The 23,582-nt window shown below is 36.3% G+C and overlaps 1 protein-coding gene across 3 annotated transcripts in view; it reads right to left on the bottom strand.

Annotated features, from left to right (window-relative positions):
* LOC150099322 (putative inhibitor of apoptosis) overlaps positions 1–23,582 on the bottom strand; it is a 122,533-nt gene that overhangs the window by 33,470 nt on the left and 65,481 nt on the right. For 2 of the 3 annotated variants that reach the window (XM_090404472.1, XM_090404471.1), the window contains exons 3-4: positions 9,400–10,472; positions 4,303–4,481 (exon numbers count right to left, since the gene is read on the bottom strand). In XM_090404472.1, the coding sequence (XP_090260598.1) occupies positions 4,303–4,481; positions 9,400–10,472 (1,252 nt within the window). Of the gene's footprint in view, positions 1–4,302; positions 4,482–9,399; positions 10,473–17,567; positions 17,877–23,582 lie in introns of those variants that run through there. The other variant, XM_090404473.1, reaches the window with a different exon arrangement.

The raw sequence follows: 23,582 nt of genomic DNA, 5'->3' as shown, positions 1-23,582 counted from the left end.
CGATGTTTCCTTTGAGTGCTTCACAGTGTGTTCCAAAGGCTATCCAACCAAGTTGAATTCTACAACTAATTTCTTCTTTACAGTCACCCTCTACTGCAATCTTTTGTCCTTGGTAAACATAAGAGGTTACTATTGTAAAATTCGATGTAGCTTAAAAATACCAAAGCGCTTTACATCGATTTTTACAGGAGGTCAAGTCTCATGAGAACTGTTACAAAAATAACCTTGTTTGCCTATGTATTTTATGTTTAATATTAATGTAAGTAATCCTATGGGAATTAAATGTATTTACTGTTTTTACTAAGAATTCTAGTATATCAAAAACAAGAGCGATGCTTTGCCATCGGAACTTTGTATATAGCTGTGTAAGAGCACAAGAAAGTTGTTTACAGCTAAATGTGTATTAAAGTTGTTTGTAAGCTCTTTGTATGAACACCTTCAAAGCAAATATCAAAGAGGTCCGCTAGTTTTAGTGAAGTTTCCGCTGCCCGACTAGACAAGAAAAACAGAGCGGGCCAGCCTTAGCATAAGGATCAAGGAGAACTGCCGAATTCTTTGGGGTTTACAACCCTTGGTGCAGGGTCTCGAGATGGCGAAATAAAAGGGCACTGAGCCGATCATCGTAAGGAGAGGCAGGGCCCCAGTTACTAAGCAGGAGAGTCCAGGTCCAGTTGCCGACAGAGCAAAGGCGAAGCTCTGTTACCGAAGAGAGCTAGACGATGGCAGTTACAGTCATCGGTGGTCGGCAGTTAGAGGCCATTAGAAGCAGAAGGTCCCGAAGTAGGATCCAGAGGAGAATTTGCCCACATGCTGAAACCTCTTGCATGCGCTATTCAAGTACCGCAGATTGCAGTCCAAAAGCCCACCAATATCCCGATGTGATACCACTGAAGCAAGACACTCCTGATGAAAGCCTAAGGCCTGAGATGAAACTAAAGGCAAATTGACTTTAGTGCAAAACCTTGGAAGAGTATGTGACAAAGAGACTAGGTTTCATCCTTTTGTACATTTCCTCTTATAATCTAGGAGATGTTATAGAAGGACTGTTAAGAATTAGTTTATTAGTAATAAGAAGTGTCCATAAGGGAGTCAATTGGCATGTTAGAAGTTGACATCAAATTTGTAAAAATAACTTAACAGAGAGTTAGCTAACCTCTTTGCGAGTAAACTAGCAGTTTAATAAGTTGAATTTGTAAGCAGAGAGTAAATAACTTTGAGTTAAAGAGATTATTTAGTGTTGAAGTAAAAAGGTTCCAATTTTATGCTAAAGATTTTTATAGATGGATAGAAAAAGCAATCTCCCTGTCGTTTGATTCATGTATATTTCATATTAATGTAAATAAATGTGTTTTAATTATTTGTTAGTAGTGCTGCCTGATCCTTTATTTTACAACTGCACTGTTCCTAAATAAATCGGACTTGTGAGCAGGAAACAACTAAGGCAATAAAAGCACAGTTTAAGTACTTAAGAAACCACGACTGTTAATATAAACTTTGTTGAAGGAACTCATGCTAATAAGAGAAGGAGAGATCTACCGGACGTATTATTAAGTCTTCTGCCGATATAAATAATACTGGTGGTGCAGTCTTACAAATAAATTTTCCAGTGTTCATAGGCATATGACTAGTAAATACAGAAGGTGGATAAATACAGTAGGCAGTAGAATAAGTGAGAAAGGTTACAAGAAAAAAAGATATTACACTACTAAATAGAATAAAGATATTACAATAATGCAGCAGACAGCCTTCATTACACTATTTCAATTTCCTAGTGTTACATTTATATGAGTATTTATTACAGATTATTTTTGTTTTGTCATTGTTTATATTTAATCCTTTCTTTTGACTTTCTGCATTCAATTCAGTGATCATTTGTTGAAGTTCTTTGGCAAAATTTCCTAAAAGAAAAACATCAACAAATCATAGGTAATTTAGTTCTTTTCCATTTACTTATAATTTCTCTATTTTTACAATCTTCGTTTTTAAAAATTTCTTCTAGCACTGCGGTAAATAATTTAGGTGAAATGGCATCTCCCTGTCTAGCTCCCTTTTTATACAAAATTTCATATCTTTTCATGATTTTAAAGATGCAGTTAAATTTTTATACACACACACATAGTCATATATATATATATATATATATATATATATATATATATATATATATGACTAAGTATATTAATGTAAGTTTTTAATTGCTTATTATTTTTATTATTACTATTATTACGGGCAACTCCAGGGAGTCATTAGACTCATCGAGGGAGGCCCCAAATCATATTCATCACAACTATTTGACATTCATACAGTATCTATCATACCTCGCCTTAAACTCATTCACTGTCACAGCATCCACTACAGACTCAGGGAGCGCATTCCACTCATTCACTACTCTAAAAGTAAAGAACCCAGCTCTAACACCTTTACTAACCACACTTTTGCCCAGTTTCCATGGATGTCCCCTAGTCCTCCCACAACCGGCCCTGTTCTCAAAAATATCTTCTGAATTAATTTTATAGAAACCCTTCAGTAATTTGAATGTCTCAATCATATCTCCCCTCCTCCGCCTATCAACCAATTTTTGCAACCCACAAATTCTCAACCTGTTCTCATACGGTTCATTCCACAGACCTGCTATCATCTTGGTCACTCGCCTCTGGATCCTCTCCACCTCCTCCCCATCAAGAAGAAACCTAGGTGACCAAATCTGAGCACAGTAGTCTAGATGGGGTCTTATCAAGGCTCGATAGAGAGGAACAATAACCTGCTTGTCAACGTATTATTCAGCAACCAAGTGATTTGATGAGCTGTTTTGGTCACTTTTGCAATGTGTCCCCTAAATTTCAATTCCTTATCTACCAACACTCCTAAATCTCGTGCCTCATCAATTTCCTGGAGCAGGGTTCCACCAATGCAGTAAACTGCCGCCAATCTTTTCACCCCAAAATGCATAACCTTACATTTTGCCACATTAAACTGACATCCATTCTCCTTAGCCCAGACCTCCAATCTATCCAAATCATCCTGCAAAATTTTGACGTCATCTGCATTCACTATTGCCCTACCCAACTTCGCATCATCCGCAAACAAATGAACTGTTTCTCTCAGATCATTTCCTATATCATTTATGAACAAATTAAACAGCAGTGGTCCAAGAACAGATCCTTGTGGCACACCACTAGTCACAGGCCGTCTTGTGGACTCTACTCCTGAGTAAACCACTCTCTGATATCTCTCCGTCAACCACCCTCCTATCCATCTCACCAACCCTATGTCCATTCCAATATGCTGCAATTTACTGATTAGAATTCCATGTGGTATCCTGTCAAAGGCCTTAGCAAGGTCCAGTAGAATCACCGTAAACCCATTACCCTTATCCAGTTCAGCCGTCACTGTGTTATAATACGTGAGCAAGTTACTGAGGCATGACCTACCCTTCACAAAACCATGCTGTCCCCGATACAGTATCCCATTTTCTTCTATCCAATCTTGTATTTTCCTCTTGACTATTTTCTCTAAGACCTTGACAATGATTCCTGATATGCTAATCGGTCGGTAATTTACAACAGCAGTCTTGGAACCACCTTTATGCAGTGGAACTATTTTCCATACCTTTAATGATTGAATCACCATACAAATCCATCCTATCATCTTTAGATGCTCATTTCTTCCTATTAACCATATTATTTACATCTTTAGACACTTGCTTCTTCCCATTAACCTCTTTCATATAATGTTGAATGTAAAATTCAACCACTTTCTTCCTCCATATGTTCAATCTGACTCTTCATTTGTATTAACATTTGCCTAAGCTCTTCCATGTTACTTTTTTCATTGTCGCAAGCACTTCCATAATGCTCTTCAAAAAGGAAGAGCAGACAGTTACAGTAGGGTGAGAATCTCTCTCTCACACACACACACACACACACACACACACACACACATCATATGCAAAAAACAAAAGGGCTTTCAAAACTCATAACAAGTCCTGCATAAGACAAGTCAGAGCTCGCAAATACACATTGGACTCCTTTCACATGGTAGAAAACTGCAGCATTACACAGGAGCCATTAAACCAACATTTTTGGAGTCAACATCAGCAATATAGGACTCCTGAAATACATGTGGTGCATTGCATTAAGTGACAAAATTTGAGAATCATTTGAAGACCAGTTACGAAATTCATAAACAACCTTATAATAGAAAACAATAAATGGATTGTTCCTACAGTTAATTGTAGAAACAAGTGCCACTGTATTTTAGTAATATTAAATATGTTTACATACAGAAAAGACTAAAGCATACCATTGAATTTTCTGGTGGGTACCTCTGAACACATTCTCTGATAAAATCAGTACCCTTTGATAACTGGACAAAAGCACAATTCTTAAACCACCTTGCATGTTCTACCCATGGATCATCACCAGATTCCCACTGACGTAGGCCTCCTCCACAGTAGAAGCATTTTGTATGGTCACCAATGCCTAAATTAAATTTTAGAAAAATTTCTTAATTATAATCACTTTGAAACAAAACAGATGGCAACAAATCCATATTTTTAGGATGTATCTTAAACTTCAATTGAGAGCATTACTCAAACAAGGAAAACAATATGCCCAGTACCAAATATAACAAGAACAGATCTAGAGTGATAGTTTGCATGCATAACATATAAACAACTGTTTTAGACTATGCATAATAACCTTTCGGATGTATATGTTTTTAGATGTGGTAATCAAGTGGAAACAGAAAGCTTGTACACCTTAATGGAGGATTTACTAAAAGTTTCTAATCTACCGCATTAACTGTAGGACATTGAAACATCTCCTATGCACTCATATCAGCCCCTGTGATAACTGAAGACGTTACCTGGAAGAATTAATCTGAAGTGGACTGAACTACAAAGAAAACTTATGCTTCATGTAAAATTCAACCATTGCAATGGTAGTTGTATAGCAAATTTATAAATTAGATCATTATTACTTTAACCAGGAAAACATGCAAATGTTTTCCTGGTAAATTCATTAACTTAAATTCATTATATCTTTTTCAAGCCAGCCATAGCCAGTTAAGTGCAACGTATCAAGTACGACATGAAGTTTAAAACAAGATGTTAAGATCTTTATTGGGCAAATACAGTATGTCACAAATGAACTGACCTTATTTTTAAAAGTGATTAAAAAAATAAAAACTCTATAGTAAGCCAGAATATCCTGCTACTCCCTATAGCTCATTACTATTTCAATTCTACAAATAAAAAAAGACAAAAGTTTACCTTAAAACTAATTTTTAAACATTTATAAATTCAAAACCTTTACATAAAAGTGCTTTGACTTGTGTCAGAGCTTTGAATAAATCATTTGAAGGTCAGTCATAGGTACTTCCATGCTATTAGTATTACTAACCTTCAAAACTTGACTTTCCTTTATAAAGGAAAATGAACTATTAGATATTTCTTCTAAATGAGAATTCATAAAGTATATGAAAAAAAAAATCAGTCAGTAGTTCAAAGTAATAATGATTTTTAAAAAAAAAAAAAGGGGTGGGTGGGAGAGGAACTGACAGGTTAATTCACATGAAAAGATCTAGGAAGCATCATAACCAGCATTCTTGATGGCATTCATGCTATTTTGTGTAGAATGTAAGAATGTAACTTTCAGCTAGATATTCTTCCTGTTTAACATTTATATAAGCTGTTGAAATATAAATCCTAGGGTTGGGATTGAAATAAATATCCAAAGAATTAATCTTTTTTGATTTACTAGAACAAATATTTCTTCCACTCTGGTAAACTGTTCTGGTTCGGAGCAAAAAATTTCACTCTCAGAAAATAATGTTCTGTCTGCAAAAAACATATTTGCTATCTTCCTTATAAGGAGTAGGCAAGGTCATTTAGTCCTATCCAACTTTTGGCAATTGAGGGGGACAGTTCAATCACAGGCTCCTGTGTAGCTCAGTGGGAATGAAAAACATGATTTATTTTTTTAAAAACCATAACCACACACACACAGCTTATATCAACTTTTTTATTTCATTTTGTATGTTGATAAATTTATTAAGAGAGACCTCAAGGGAGTCAGAGCCTCAGCGAGAGAGAGGCCACATACTATGCACCAGCCATCATATTTATTCTTGAATTCATTCACACTGCTTGCACTCAACATCCAATGGCAATCCATTCCAATCACACACACCCTCTGAGAGACTCCCCCTTCTTAATAGCCTTCATTCTCAGCTTCCAAGGATGCCCTCTTGTCCTTTCCCCACCCTCCATAATTGAAAAATTCTATCAATTGAAATCCTGTATGAACCTTTCAGATGTATGTAAGTCTCAATCATATCTCCCCTCTTTCTCCTGTTTGCTAGTGTCTGCAGTCTACAAATTCTCAATCTGTCTTCACAATCAGTATTCCACAGGCCTGATATCATTTTTAACATTCTCCTCTGCACTCTCTCTCTCTCCAATATATCAGAATCACAACAGAAACCAGGAGCCCAGACCTATGCACAATAGTTCAAGTGAGGTCTTATCAAGGCCTGGTAATGAGGCAAAATAACATCCTTATCTTTACATGTGAACGTTCGTTTCAGCATTGCAATTATATTTTGAGTTGTATTTGCAATCTTTGCCACATGATCACTGAACTTCAACTTCCTACCTATTAACACTCCAAGATCCCTAGCTTCATCAGTTTCTTCTAGTCTAATCCCACCAATATAATACGACGTTGAATATCTAATTATGTCAAAGTTAATGACTTGACATAATTCTCGTCAGTAGGAGCCAGACCACTTCTGGGTCTGGCTCCTACTGACGAGACCTCACCTCGATAAAGATCGAAACCGATCTGGGTAGTGGTCCTTCCCTTAATGCATATCATTATACATGTCTGCAAGATGTGCTTTGCATTATGGAAGATACTGAGACAAGGAATGATGAGAGCTTGGTCCACCTTTACCACAAGTTGCCTCAGTCCTGAAGATACTTCAGGTGCAAACTTTGTTTACTTACACTTGGATAAAAGATTAAACTAAATTTATTATAGAAGAAAAGGAGGCATGGTAAGAAGTCAACAGAATTTGAGAAGAGAGAGAATGGTGAAGAGAACCATACCCTTTTGCCCTATAGTGTCCAGGAACAGAAACAAAAGGTTAGAAATATATAGAATATTCATGCTATCAGTAGGCTAAGGTTATTTATTTTTAACTTTTCTGGAAAATCTCCTCTAGAGACCAACAACTTTTTTTAAATCTTCTTCAAGCCTCCAATAAGCAGTGTCATCATCATCACCTACAGAAACAAGCAATGAAATTCATCTACACCTAAAGACATTCACAAACATCCTTGTTCACGGTGCGATTCAAACCGCAGCCTACCGAAGAGTGGATATCCTATCTATGCAGCCAAGCGTGTGCCTGTAACTTTAATTAAGGGGAAAGGAGCATCATATTATAAAAACTGTCTTCAAACAGCAAAACTTCTAGTCAAAACTTTCAAGAATTTTGTTAAGCTAGTTAGTACCTAAGTTACAGGGAGCACATGACATCTTCCATTTATTCCCAGGAGTCAGAGGCTGCTGTGAAGAAAAGGATGTAGTCATTTCCAACCCCCAACCCCCACCTAAATAGCTTTTCTCTCATTTTTATCTATTCTTTCCTCTTCAAACACCCAATTCGAAAATCTTTCCAGTTAATATATAACCCAACTTGTCCAGTCCTTTTCATAAGCATGGCAAGAACTATCTAATCCAAGACAAAACACTTCTTTCTACCTTCTTTTATGATTAATTAATTCAGTGCTTGGCAATCAGAGGTAACAGTCACAGCCAGGGCTCTGGAAATCCACTCACCCACAGGCAAGTTATCAGAGACAAATAACTGTCAAGTTATTTGATTATGGATGGCTGACAGTGAATTTATTAAAGTTTTATTTCCAGAGTTAGAAATAAAAGTTCTAGATCTGAAATCCTTAATTTGAAAATTACAATTGCAATTTTAGTTGCCAGTTTTCTCTAAGTGATAATGTAAACTAATTATCTTCACTTTCTTCTATTTTTTTTTTTTTTTTTTTATCTCCTTTAAGGTTCAGAACTTTTTCTATGTGTAAAAAAAAAAAATCATTAAAAACTAAGCCTGATGTATCTCCTCCCTCCAACAATTGCCTGTTGCCATTGTCCTAACAATTGATAGCTTTTAATATTTTTCTATGTTAAATGTTTCATAAACATCAGTTATTGAGTTCTAAAAATCCCACTCATTTCTCTCACAGCAATATTATTATGTTCTTTTCACTCCATGCATGCTCTACTATGCATCACACTTCTGGTTTTCATTTCAGTCGGTCATGAAGCAAGAAAAAAATAAATAAACCACCATTACTTGTTATAGTTAAAGTGCTTTACCGTCTTTACCTTTTTAAGTTTTTCATTTTGTGAATATGCTTAAATTAAATTAGTTATCAATTTCAATAAATAAATTTTATAATGAAATTAATGCATTCATTTAGTTCAATATTAACCTTCCACATATATACGGTACAAAACATATGCTAGACAATCTATTATTAAAAAAAAAAATCTGCTTTTCTCATAATACAAAATAAACCACTGAAATAAACACAAATTAAAATTGGCACAATGTATAGCCATATTACAGTATTTGATTACATCTTATTCTTCCAACACCTTAACCCCTAAGTAAGAGCAATTCTAATTAGTTTTGTCCTAAGCTTATTTTCACAGCTCACTGTTAACATTTTACATAATGAAAATGCTGTTATTAAAAAAATACAATTATCTTGCAAAGAGAAGTCAAAGAACGAATAATGTGACTAAGTACATCTGAAAAGCGAGTCTGGATCTGCACTAACTGCATTCTTGTTTGTGAATTTTTTGTGTCTTTTCTATTAAATTATTTTTTATGGATAATTTATATAAATTCACCCTTCATTATGATGAGTTGTGTTGTTGTGTTCATTTTAAACCCACATCAAAGGAAAGCATATTTCTGTATAATTACATATAACATATAGTGAATTAAAGAATGTATTACTTTTGTTTTGTCTTCATAATTTAGTTTTTTAAAAATGCCACCCATAAGAATATTTATATAAAGTAGACCAATACTTTGAACAAGCAAAATTTTTTTGAGGTTAGTAGACCTAAGTTGTATTTATGAAGCCTTGAAATCACAGCTGACCTTGAAATAGTAAAATAAGATCACTGAAACTGGAAAGAATAACATTCCATCACAAAATGTATAATATAATTTTACTTAACAAAGTAAAATTTGCTCAAAAAATCAAAATGTTTTTTTGAGCAAATATATATTTTACACATATATATTAATATAGGAAATTCTCTCTCTCTCCCCCCCTTTCAGTACATTTATAAAGCAACTTACCCACATAGAAGAATCCTGCATTTGCCAAATCTTCTTTTCGAACTGATGAATTATAGGACCATGATTCAAAAGACCTTAATCTTGCTGCTTCTGTGGCCTGTTCAGGATGCTTTGGACCAATATGAAGATTAATTCCCAATTCTTCAAGTTCTTTATGTTGTACTGATCCCTCCAACAGTTTACAGCCACTCTTCTGAAGAGTGGAGCTTTTGAAAGTATTTTCATATCGTCCACAAACATCAACATCTCTTCTTCCCGAATGTGAACCATTTTTTTTCAAAAGAAATGGACAGCAAGGAAAATGACGTAAATGTTCCACTAAAGGATTATCACCCGGTTCCCAATGACTAAGAATACCACGACAAAATGCACACTGCACTCTATCACTGCTCTGAAGATAAAAAAATCCAGCATTTGCAAGGTGACAAGGAACTAGAAAGGATACTGGCCAAGAAGGATAAAACGTCCGTAATCTTTCTTCTGTATTTTGGAGTCTTATAAAATCAGAATCTGTGAGTTGTCCCATTACTTCCTTTGCTAGCGTTTCATGACCATTTACTATTGGTGTTACAGAATTTTTCATGTTTTGTTCTTGGTGTACACTTTTCTTCACAGTTGTTGTCTCATCATGTAATTCACTTCCTAATTCATTTTCTAATGATCTTCCATTACAATTTTTAAACTCCGTATTTTCTATGGAAGAAACACTGAGAGATGGTTCAGATTCACTAGATTTTAAATTTAAGATATGAATATTGTTTGACCTATTGTTTACAAAATCACAATCTGGGAATAATTCTCTATGTTTTCTCATTGCTTGCTCACCATGTTGCCATCCACTAATATGACCCCTACAACTAAAACAGGTCACTTCATCACCTTTGTTTGAATAATAAAGTCCTGCTTTGGCTAACGTTTTGTAGCTAACCTTTGATTGTGCAGGCCAGTTTTTGAATGTTTCTAACCTCTTTTCTTCATATTTATAAATCTCACTAGGAGAAAGTACTCCATTTGTAGCAGAACTCACTAGCATAGGATTCAGCTCACTAAGAGGTTTCATTTGTTCTTCCTGCCTAATAGGGGAAAAAATAAAGTATATTAAACAAAAAATCCTCAGGAGATTTGCTACTCATCTACATGAAGCATCTAAACAACTATGCTAATGTCCCTAATATAACTTTATCAGTATAGTTGGAAATGTGTGTTATTTACATAAGTATTGTTATCAATATTAAAGTAATGGTGTGAAAGAAGCCTTTGTACATAGCTCTATCTAGTAAATGGTTCTAGTATCACATCAGGTTGCTGAATCAATGGATTAAGTAACAATGGCAAATTTTTCTATTAAATTAAATTTCTATTAGTAAAAACATGAAATCACACCTGCCTCCAAATGAACATGATGGAAGTCTTTACATCAATCCCACTTGCAAATGATTGTAAATCCTGCTCTCCAGACCAAACAGGGAACTTATTCAAGTCACTTTACTGCCTGGTATGATTAGGGTATGATTCAACTCATCTGTTAGTTGGCTGTGAACAGAACCATTATCAGCTTGGCCAATTAGACATGCTAAGTAGTATTCCACATCATTAAGTCACATGTTCACTTTTACTGTTATCCTTTCCTAGTGATCGGTCCATTTGTGAAGACCAAATGGATCCAATTTTCAATATGAATGATAATACCAAAAGATACTACTGATCCACGAGGCATTGTGAAAATAAATGTAACTGGGAATTATTTTTGCCTTCCCTAAGAATAATCCAGAATGGGCCATAATTCATTAATGGATGTCGTTTTTACGAATAAACAATTTTTGTATTTTCATATAAACTAGAAAATGTGAGTGAGTATGATAAGAGTTGGACTTTTACAGTTACAGATCCATGAACCTTCCTGATCCAACTAAGCCTGCTAGTGGTAGAATCAAGTTAGACTAATGGTTAAAAAAACTACATTTTAAGTCATTAAGTAAGCATAGACTGAAGTCCACCATAATAGACCTCAATTTATTTTGAATATTGTTAATCTAAATCAGGAAAAAGATCACAAACTATTAAAATTACTATTTGGCACTCACTGCAAACATCCTTGACTTCTTCCTAACAAGCTCTTCTTCCAAAATATGTGGATGTCGCTTTTCTTGGTAACTCAGATCACAACCTGAATGAAGTTTCCTGCACTTTAAACAATTCTATATCCAGCCATTCTCAGACTTGTGTTTTTTGACTTAATAAAGTGCTAAATGGGATGACCTCTGGTATTAATGATTGATAATGAAGTGAATGGCCAAAAACCCAACGAGCAAAAAGTTCAGCAATTAAATTAGAAAATATCTAATCACTAGCATTGAAACTGAACAACAAATTGGCATGAATCAACCAAACCACTACAGAATTGGGCTACAATAAAGTATGTGGCAGTTGAGTGCTATGGCAACTGATTCGCAAAAATGAAAAACAAAAGAGAAAGCTCGTTGCCAGTTGCTTCAATGTTAAAAAAAAAAAAGCAATTCTTTCCTTCACAAAATCATGACACAGGAGGATGGAAAAGGATATAACTGGGATGTCTGAGAACAGCAATATACATCATATGAATAAGAGAAATGAAGTGTACTACCACCATCAAAACCTATATAGTTTGAGATCAGCACGGCATCATTATTTATAAGAGAAAAGTACAGGCAACATAACAGAGCCTTGCAGACTACATTGGTAGAAGAAATCTGAAGAGGAAACACCAACCATCATTTTTTTAAAAATTTATTTCATATGATGATACAATCAATGGCCACAAGTCCTTTTTATGAGGAGGTATGGCACCATCTCAATCCTCCCCTATTTTATCCAGGCCTCGGGACCGGCATAGCTGATGAATCAGGCCTATGGACCAGCCATCATTACAAGCAGTGAATGATGTGAGAGTAAACTGGCTCACCAATTAAAAAAGTGAAAAGCAAGCAATACAGAAATGCCGCAAGGCTTCATTTGACATGCAATTTGCTGAGCAGGCTTCTATACCAAAATGTCAAATGAAGCCTTGGAAGCACTTCGACACTGAAAGAAAAGGGAAATCCATTCACCGTGACACAGTGAATGACAAAAGAAAATTTGCTATCTAAGTGGAAGAGAGACCACAGGATAGCAATTTGCTGAGCAGCCTTCTATGTCAGACTGTCAAAACATGATTTGATATGTTCAAGTGCAACAGCGCATATTTTTCTGAACTTTTTAATCAAGTGTCCAGAGTGGAAAATGCAGGCAAGATACTACTTGGAAAGAAGTAAATGGCCATCCCAATTGGTAAGGTGCATCATGCCATGTAACGAGACATATGCTTGTCGCTGGTATAAAATGGAGGAGAAAAGGATGGAAAGATATTGGCTACCAAAAGATGTGGATAGATATAGACCGAAGGGAGAGAGAAAGGAAGACCAGTGAAGCCAGAACAGGAAAATGCTTAACACTTAAAGAGAATAGGATAAATTGGAAGAATATGATGTCCCCAACTCAGTGCAACCATGTCCAGGTGAAATGGCTGTGATAAGGGAATTGATGGAGTTTAACAAAAGGCATTGTGATAAGATGCCATGTTGCAGGCCTATCTGTTTAGCAAACTGTTGACAAATTAGGTCATCCCAGGTCAACAATCAGTGATACCATACTGAGACAGAAGTACAGGAAGTCAACTGAAAGTGCTACCTACAGTCGATAACCATCACACTCACAGAACGTGACTGTAGGATACTACAAAGCAAAATATGTAAAAACCACTATCTGTCAGCCAACAAGTTGAATATGGAGTTCCAAGCATCAACTGGAATACGAATCTGCACAAAATCTTTCAGAACCGAGGTTCACGACATGGACTTCCATGGTAGGACAGCAAAATGCAAGCCTCATATTACCCAAACCAACATGCAGATTCATCTTTAGTTGTCCAAAAGAGCATGTATTGTATATTGGAACATGGACACTTGGAGAGCTGTTTTATGGAACAAAAAATTATGCTAAAATCTCTACTGAGAGATGCCTGGTAAACATCTCTTACCATAGTGCATAATCCCAACTATGAAATTTGGAAGTGGCAGTATGATGGATGGTCCTGTTTTTCCTGATGTGGCCTTCTGACCACTGTGGTGCCACAAACATTGAACTCCAAGAGGTATCTCAACATTCTGGACAATGCAATGCTTCCTACTTTGTAGGATTTCTACAAAACTGACCGTTGTATCTTCCAGCAAGACAATGCACCGAGTCATAAGGTTGCTGCTGTAATTGTGTGGTCTGTTGACATAAACATTACCACACTTGACTGGCCTCCATAGAGCCTTGATCTCAACCCTAGTGAACATCTATAGGATGAACTGGAGCATTGAGTGAGATCAAGGGACATCCGCCCAACAACAGTCCAGGACCTCATTATATGCATACAGGACAAATAATCCAAAATTTCCATTAATCACTATTGTGGAAAGTATGCCCGATAGGATGGCTGCAGTCATTGCAGCAAAAGGAGGTCCTTCACAGATCTGGTCTCCTGCTTTCTGACGTTGCAGATACAGAAGAGAGTGCAAAGGAGAATGTTAAAGATGATATCAGGACTGTGGAACATACATTATAAGGACAGATTGAAAATTTGTAGACTACAGATCCTTGCAAACAGGAGAAAGAGTGCTGATGTGATTAAGACCTACAAACATCTGAAAGGGTGATACCAATAGATGGAATTTTTTGCTTTATGGAAGGGAGAGTATAAGAGGCATTCATAGAAGTTGAAAATGAATGCAATCAAGAAAGCGAGTTAGGTTTTTCTCTCACAACTGTGAATAATTGAAATGGCTTGCCTTTGGAAGTGGAAAGTGCAAATATGAATTCAAGATGTACAGCAGGTGATGTGAGTGATACGTAGTCTCCCTCGGCGAGTCCCCGACTCCTTGGAGGTCTTTTATTATATAATGTCACATCTCCCTATAATTTCCAGTTAGGTAATTAATTAACTGCTCTTTTAATTTCTTCATCCAGTAACTCCAGTGCAAGTCATTTTCAACTTCATGTTCTAGTTTGATAATTTCAATATTCATATTTTCTCCCTTATAAGTTAAGATAGCCTGTGTAGCTCAGCGGATGTGGCGTTTGCACACCACCGCGCTTGGCCGCACGAAGGAAGACTTGGTTTCGAGTCTAGTCGGCGACTAGAGAAAATTTTTCTAAGCCTTTTTTCGACCGGTTCCCGAGTTAGTCGATCTCTGGCACGGGCAAGCAGGTTTTTCCTCCTGTAAACTCAAGAAAATCGACCATAGAACCCACATTATTACAGACATTAAATATATTGTGTTAGGATTAGGAACCACGAGATGGCGGCACATTTGAGCCGTCTCTCTTCACTGCGTACCGCTTAATTAGTGATAGCCTGGGCCATCTGTCTGATTGGGTACCAGTGGAGATTGAACTGCCCACTCAGTCTCCAAAAGTTAGATAGGGCTAAATGGCCTCGCCTACTCCCGTATACGGGAATAAAATGGCATTAGCTGATTTTTTTTTTTTTTTTTTTTTTTTTTTTTTTAAGTTAAGATATTCCTTCTTCATTACCAGAAAGTAATTTTCCTTTTTTGTCTCTTATCACTTTTGTTTTGAGGTCAATGTTACATGCAAGAATTATTGGGTAAGCTTTGTGAGCTATTTGGCATTCCTTATATCCAGTTTTCCTTTGTTGGTCTCTATAGTCTTGTTTTTTGTTGCTTCATTTGGTTTTTCTTTTAAATCAGTTCTCATTTGTAACTATGACTAATCTTGTAAATCCTAATATTTTGACTATTCTTTTGATTATTTCCTTTATACTACATCCAGTCTTTCTCACTATCTTAAACATGCAATTTCTTTAATATTTATTTTAAAAAAGAAACAAATGTTTATAGCCTATGTAGCTCAGTGGAAGTTGTGCTTGCATCCTCTATGCTAGGTCACCCAAAGATAGACTTCAGTTGTTCAACTATAGTTGCCGACTGGAGGAACTTTTTCTAAGCCTTTCTTTGACCAGTTCCTGAGTTAGTTTATCTCTGGCAAGCAAGTTTTTTCTCCCTCAAATTCAGGTTTTTTCATCCTGTAAGCTCAAGAAAACCAACCACAGAACCCACATTATTTCATACAGTAACATATCCTGTGAGGGTTAGGTACCAAGAGATGGCAGCACTTGTTTGCTGGTCTCTTTATTGGTCGCTGCTTATAATTGGTGATAGACATGGGCTAGCTATCTCTGATTGGCTAGTGGTGGAGACTTCACAGTCTCTGAAAGCTATATACAGGGTTTAAAGGCCTTGCCTACTCCCTATAATGGAATAAGGCATTAGCTTATTATCATTATATGTCTTTAGTAGTTTAATATTTCATCTTCTCTTCCTTACTATACATTTTTTTTCTTCCACATTTTACAATAACTGAACATGGGGAATAGATATCTATGTGCCAAATCTCACCACTACTGAAATTGGAAATTCAAGGAAATCAGCACCCTCAGTGTTGTAGAATGAATAGTTAGGTATTTTGTGAATTGTCACTATTTCAGCTCCTGAGTAGCTAAAAACTTTCATTGTCTACATACTAGTATTGAAATGCAGTAAGCAATCTGGTATTATTGAACACCTGATGATTTTCAAAACAGAATCTTTCTTTTGGTTCTTCAGCAAGTGTTACCAACTATAAAACCATGTTCTTTACAAAAACTATTGAGTCTTTCTCCTATTGCATTCTTTCTACCTAGTCCAAATCATGCAGTTTCTTTACACTTTCTCTCCTCTCCAACCAACACTGTTTCCATTGTTTTACTTGCTTTCCCCAACCTTTTCTTAGTAACAAACCCATACCATTTTGTTCTTTCGGTTCTCCACTATAGATTCTAGTTCCATTGCAGTAATTGCCACTTCTCTTCCACTTGATTTTGCTAACTTTTAAAATTCCTACATCCTTTTTGTGGTTGTTCTTTTAGTTCTAAATTTCCCTATCTTGAACACATTCTCACATTCATAGTTTCAATAATCTACTTTACATTACCATTTTTTCTCTCTCTCTGTCTAGTAAATTTTCTTCTTCTCATTCTTCATTATGAGCATTCACTGTATGTTGCCTTGCGATTCTTAGCTCCTCTCCCCCCCCCCCCCCCGTCCTATTAAATGGGCGTCAGGAACTCGGTAACAGTTTCTTCTCTAAATGCCTATCCACTGAAAGAAAAGAAAAAAAAAATTTATTTTCTTCTAAACGCTAAAACCCTAAAAGCTCTAGAAAGAGTGCAGTTTTTAAATTTCGATCACTTCATAAATGCAAGAAAGCAAAGTTTTTCGGCTGATTTGTAATACTACAGCGATTAGCAACATTTTGAAAATTCAAAAATTTCTGAGGGATGTTTCCTTTTTTTTCACGGATAACTTCGAAATTTTGAACGTTGGAGAATCCTTCGTCAGCTCCATTTTTTCAAAAATGGAACTGACGAAGTATTAGCCGTTCGGAATCTGTATATGGGCACATCAGGCGCGTTAACGCCGCCCCGAAGCAAAAGGAACTTCAAACCGGTTCAGAATTTAATCTACTGGGAAAAAAAAAAAACGCTAGCAGCGGTTGGTATTACTGGTCTTTCCTAGTACGCGCCAGAAACAACGTCATCAGTTTCCTCTCAGCCACAAATAGCAGCCCCACTGTGGAAAGATGGCTGACTGGCTTTCAATATACCTAAAATCGTAATAGAACAAATCACAGGACACCATGGTTATGAAAATTTCAGCACAAATATATGCTATTTAGAAATTTTGTATTCCATACACGGTCTTTTAACCGTCCATTTGGATGAACGTGCTTTAAAGTCTCAGAAGGAAAGCGGTGGCATTTCTAAACTGAAACAAAAACCACGAGAAATAAAATGTCCGAGTCTATACACGCAGCTTTGAACTGCTCCGCGATATGCGCTCATTTTCGTCTGCTGCATCAGGTTTTTGTTTTTATGAATAGTGAATAACGAAGCGCCGTAAAGAAATTATACCCACACTTCTCACAGAATTAGGAATTTATCGTGTAAGTACGGTAACAAAAATATTACTTTGTAATGTATCATTGTAAAGAGTAAAATATCAACGAAACTATCTTATTGATAACAGAATATGGTAAAATGTTCTTACCTTAAAAGACTTAAATGGCTGAAAATAATCAAAACCTTAACCTCTTGAAATCCTTATTAGATCAATTTGTTTCATATTTATGAGTCCAAAAGACATTCATTTTTCGACAGCAGATTTTTTTAAAATTATATATAGATGCACCATTCTTGGTGTACCATTTTTTTTATTATACTGATTTTAAATGACGAGACAGTTGGGATGGTAGAATCCTAAACGGACTAAAGCATAGGGCATTCAAACCTCGCCCTGACGGAAACAAAACCGCCACGCAGTAGGGCTACCAAATGTTGTTCCCAAATGAAAAAGGTTCTGGCATAGTGACGCAGGGAAAATCAAAAAAAGAGCTCTAGCGAATCACTAACGCTGGTGATTCACGTGACATGCTTCACGGAGCGATACCAGTTACATTATTTCCTCATGCACAGCGTATCAGAACAGAATGAAAGTTGGCTGTGTGGTGTAAATAATCTTTATTACTCTCAAATGCATCACATACAGGGGCGAATGCTGGTCTTAAAATTCACGCTTGCTCTTGTTATCATTCAGGGAGTGAGAGGTGTGATTACAGTCTGATTAACGGAATAATGAATTACTGACCATTTAAAACTATATATTTAGAAATTTATGTACATTTAATCATACAACATTTATTTTACAAATAATGTTCTTTTTCAATTTAGCTACTTGAATACAAATTCTGCCCTACGGTTCTTCTTTATGAACTGGTCAATAACATCGTCATAAAAATTTGGTTGTAACTTAATTTTCCAAAGAAAGGTTGGCCAGAGCTACGTTGACTGCGTATGACCCGTGTTTAAGCAACAGAGTGAGACGACGTGAAATGGCTATGCGCGCGCATGAAATCACAGTGCTGCTGCTGCGAGGACTGGAAGCTCCTACAAACGAGCAAGCCATGGTAGCTTTGATTAGACGAGCAAGCATCGGCCTTCGATACACAACGCAAAGCTCATTTATTGCCGCGCAAGCTTAAGACGTCTTCTGTCTACAAAAATAAAAGCCTAAATTAAATTCCAAATTTAGGATTGGAGTTCCAAAATGGAGTCCCAAATTCCATATATCTTGAGTTGCGTTTTGTCGGGATCTGGTTGTAGTCCAAACACTTAAAATCTCTCTAGGATCTTGAAGCTTGATGGAGTCGTAGTCCCTAAGGGTGACCACCACACCATCTGCATAGGCTGTTATTTTGGATTCCTCTGCAGTGAGCAGAAGTGGTATTCCTCTAATAGTAGGAGAGTTGTTGACTGCGGAAAGGCTCAATGACCAGAGTAAAAAGAATGGGGTCGAGACGACAACCTTGTTTGACTTCTTTTCGAATGGTAATGGGGTCGGATAAACATACGTTCATTTGGAGGCAAGTAGAGCTATTGTATCTTCCCCAGAGAATGGAAAGAATGTCCCTGCTGACCCCGACTTCTTGGAGAATATAAAACAGGAATGTGTGTCAAGCTGTCAAACGTTTGGTTGAGTTAAATTAAAAGCAATGCCATTGGGAGTTTCTTGATGGATACCAGACGGAACAGATCGATGAGGAACAGATTAAATTCTATCGATCGGCCTGGGATGCCACATACATGGGTTCTATTGATGATGTATCTCATCTCTACTTTGAGTCTATTGTTGATGACTTAAGAGATGATCTTGTAGTCTGTGTTGGAGAGACTAATCGGTCGCTAGTTTTTGATCAGGGAGAAATCCCTGTTTGTCTTAGGGATGAAAACCGTATGGCATTCCACGAACTCGCCTAGAACGTTTCCAGTGGTATGGAAGGTATAAAGTTCCAGGAGAACATGGAGTATAAAGTCCCATGCCTCACAATAAAATTCTGCCTCCAGTCCGTCTGGACTAGGCTTTCTTAGCTAGGTATTGCTTGAAGGCAGCTGTTATTTCGGCTGTCGTAAAAGTACAGTCCAACGCTGCTCGGATATGCGCGGGGGGGGGGGATTAATATTCCAGAAGGAGTAGTCTGGAGAATAACTGTCATCTCTATATAGTGCCTCTGGAAGGCATGAAATATGTCAGGAAGTGCATCATATTCTTCCAAATTATAGCGGCTACAAACACGTGATTCGCTGCATGGCATGATACGCCTTGCCCATGTCCGTTGACTTCTTTCCAAGCAGTGTACACTTTTATTATTATTATTTTGTTTGCATATGGAAAATGTGACACGCATTGATTTAACTTTAGCATCTCCATGGGTATAGTTACCTGATGAGACTCAATAATTCGAAATCATCTTGGCAATTATCCTTTCCATAATGCATAGCAATATACACGTCCCAAAGGACATGTGCAGTGCATTATTGGACAATGAGTCAATTGATATGAAGTCAAGAGTCTCTATTATATAAGTAGCCGAATCGTGAAGACGCTTCGCGTGCAAACTTTTTTTTTTTTTTTTTTGCTTACCCTTGGGTAAAGGATTGCAGCAATAATATAATTTGTCTAGTATAATGCAAAGAAGTGGTCATACACCGCCGAGGGAAAAAACATCCATGCCTTTAATGTAACTTGAATCTCTTAACTGTTGGTTAGAAAGTAAGGTAAGCTATCCACTCACCAGCAGATATTTACAGAGATACAACATGGTAATACAAGTATATCAACTATTTGCAGATATACAAATCTTAATTAATGACTATGATGCAGAGAGGATAAAGCACAACTTTTTATAAGGGTGATAACAGAAGCAATGTGAAGATATTTAAATATATTTACAGTAAAAAACGAATAAATTATTAATAACAAGCCAGATATGAATATATGGTTATTTCGTTACCGTGATCAAAGAAAATCGGCACGTAAACTATTCACGACTAAGCTAGTTGTTAGGACCTTGAGGTGTGGGTTGCGTAAATCCGACCACGCTAATATATACAAAGCAGGTGACTTCACACCAAATTACTCCAGTATCCTGCAATGCAGAGCACGTCCCCTTCTCGAGCGTGGAGTCTCCTTAGCTAACAGGTATACTATTGCAGAACGCCAAAAAGAGTCAATTCATGTTGAAGGGGAGAAAGAAATAAGGCGATGTAGGAATTGGTCACCAACACGCGAAATCACGTGCTTTATACGTAAAATTTTCCACAAGCAAAATAGTTACCACTTTAAGAACTACAATGATCATAAAAGAGAAGTTCATTTTCCGACTTGTAATAATAAACAACTCATCCCACAATACGGATTGATTACCCTATTATTGGAATGGATTCTCCTTTTGATATGCGTAGAAGTGTCGAAGGGTCTCGTATTTGTGGGCGTATTATATCGACAATGCATTTGATTGAAAAGGAAGAGTTGAGTTCATATCTGGTGTAGGAGGTATGAAATCTTTATACGAGCCTTTCGACTGAAGTCAAGTTCGCCGGGAAGTGAGATGGATTTTTCATCCCTTAAAAAAAAAAAAAAACCACGCGCTAAACTTATTCACGCACACACTCACTGCTAAAATATTACCCATTTCTGGTTTTTTTTTTTTTTTTTTTTCAATTAAAGCTAGACAATTCCGGTGAAATTTCAGTTCAGTTATAAGCAGTGGCAAGCGTCTGCCAACTGAGCTACGTTCAGCTCACCTGTTGTTCTCGACAACCTGAAAACATGTTGCCATGGTAACATTACATCGCATCTATCCGAAAATTATTACATACTTGAAATAGACGATTGCGTCATCAAGGGCAAAAGAAGGTATCCTCGATGAACAGTGCATTGTTATTATTCGATTAAATATTTTCTCTCCTCAACAGAATTATGATTTCAATTCGAATTAAAGAGTACCGTATTTCAAAACAGTAATTCTTACCTTAAACTAGACCTCAAATGGTAAGCAGTCAAAGGTGAAACCTTTGACTGCTTTCAAAAGTTTCACCAACCATTATTTCTTCAAGTATCTTTATTCTGACCGCAACGTTTACGAAGTTCCCGTAAGTCAATATAGTGATGTCCCCTTCTTATCCCCCACCACTGTTATTAATTAGTTAGTTATGAATTTACACGGAAGCAAATGAGGCTATGTGGTCAGCGTTCTATGCAAATTGCATATTCTTGTAGCCGATATGCCAGTTTTGTGGGATGAAAAATCTGTCATGATAAACTGGAATTTACGTGTGTGTTATGAAAGCAAGTTTTTTCTCGAAATAATAAATACTGTTTGTATATAGTGTGAATCACCATTTACAGAACTGAATCTCTTTAAAAAATGTCTTTTCTAACCAATTAATATATCTGAAATTTACTATAAATATCCAGTACAAATCTCAGAAGCAAGATTTAAATTCGAGCCTTACCTTTTATGGTAACAACTATTCTGACATATGCATCATTTGTGGGGGTAGTGGGAGGGGTTAAGTATAAAAACTATGAAAATTTCTTTTTAATGGCATTGCTATGCTCAGCTTCACCGATTATTTTAATGCTAAAGTTAAATGCATATGTATATTTAGAAATAAAAACAGAAAAATCTCAGGATTATATAAAAAAAAGTCCACATCCTCCAACTGAGTCCAAATTGACACACCCTCAGTTATCAGAAAGTCCATCGAGACAAGATTCTAATCAGTTCTTTCCGCCCAAAGACAATACGTTATTGTTGTTGTTGTCGCCGTGTGAAATTCCGCCAATTTTCCCTTAGGACCGGCTGAGCTCTCCAATGAGGGATTTTAAGTATGCATTTTTGACTGTAGATCCGTGTGTGTGTTCACGAGCCGGTTTGCCTATTCTGAGGCAAAAAAAAAAAAAAAAAAAAAAAAAAAAAAAAAAAAAAAAAAAAAAACGAGTTTCCGGGTGAAAAAAACCATCTATCCCAGCAGTATGACACCGGCTAACTCACCTTTAGTCGAAAGAGATCAGATAAAGGTTCCTAACATGAATCGAACCCAGGTCTTTTCGACCAAAGGACTTCGTCTATACTGACTGAGCTACTTTTTTTTTTTTTTTTTTTTTTTTTTTTTTTTAAACAACTTTATTATAAACTTTTGCAATTATTTACATCATAATGAATTCTATATACAATATATACATTTGTTATACCATTACTTCAATAGAAGTTTCATTTTATATTATATCATCATGTTATAATGTAGTTGTTACATTACTGTTCTCTTAAAATGCCTTAACTTCATTTACTTATAAACAGGGAATCTCATCTTTTAGTTACAGACACATTATTTTCTCTATTACATCAATTGAGGTATAATTCAGCTTTTTTTTTTTTTTTTTTTTAAATATACAGTTAATTCTATTTACATACCATATATAATTATATATCACACTTATTATATATTTACCAATCTATATATTCTACAAGATAAATCATATATACATCTGTACAGCGAAATAACATTTGCATGCAATGAAGTAGGAGAGCACTTTTTTTTCCCTGCGGTAGGAGATCTGTTCCAAGTGTCTGTTCCAAGTGACTCAGGTGCTGTTTCCTCTGGTGGAAGTGGAGAGTTAGTATCCTTCCGAATTTACTTCCAATTTGCCCCATTTCTACTAGGAGTGATGAAGGTGTCGTTCTGTTGTTGGTTGGAGGGTTCATCTGATGTAAGGTTGGAGGTTAAGTGTGTCCATTCTTCTGTAGTCATTCTTCTGGACTGGACCGAATTGGTGATCTCCTCCTGGATGTAGTGATGTAATTTCGATATTGTTCCGGGACTGTCTTCCCTTCCATACGCTTGGTCGCATCTGTGAGCCCAAATTGCGTACATCGTTAGGATTAGAACAATTGTTTGCACCCTGTTTATATGTTTTCCTTTTAGCCAGAATAACATTTCTTCATTGATTACTTTGATTTCTGGAAGCCATCTTTTAACGGCTTTCCAAGTTACTTCTGCTTCCTTGCAATATAACATTAGGTGGTATAGTGTCTCCGGTTCCTGGCAAAACTGACATGTTGCATGCCCTTCAAGGGGTATACCTTTAGCCACTATCCACATCTTGGTTGGTAGGCAGGCATGGTGTACTTTAAAGAAGAAGGTTTTATACTTTGGATGTATT

This window comes from Typopeltis vanoorti, chromosome 14 (genome assembly GCF_054136105.1).
Source record: "Typopeltis vanoorti isolate ZY-2024b chromosome 14, IOZ_Tvanoo_1.0, whole genome shotgun sequence".
In the NCBI taxonomy this organism is placed as follows: domain Eukaryota; kingdom Metazoa; phylum Arthropoda; class Arachnida; order Uropygi; family Thelyphonidae; genus Typopeltis; species Typopeltis vanoorti.
Note: the sequence above shows the minus strand (reverse complement) of the source record. Positions and strands in the feature narration are given on the sequence as shown.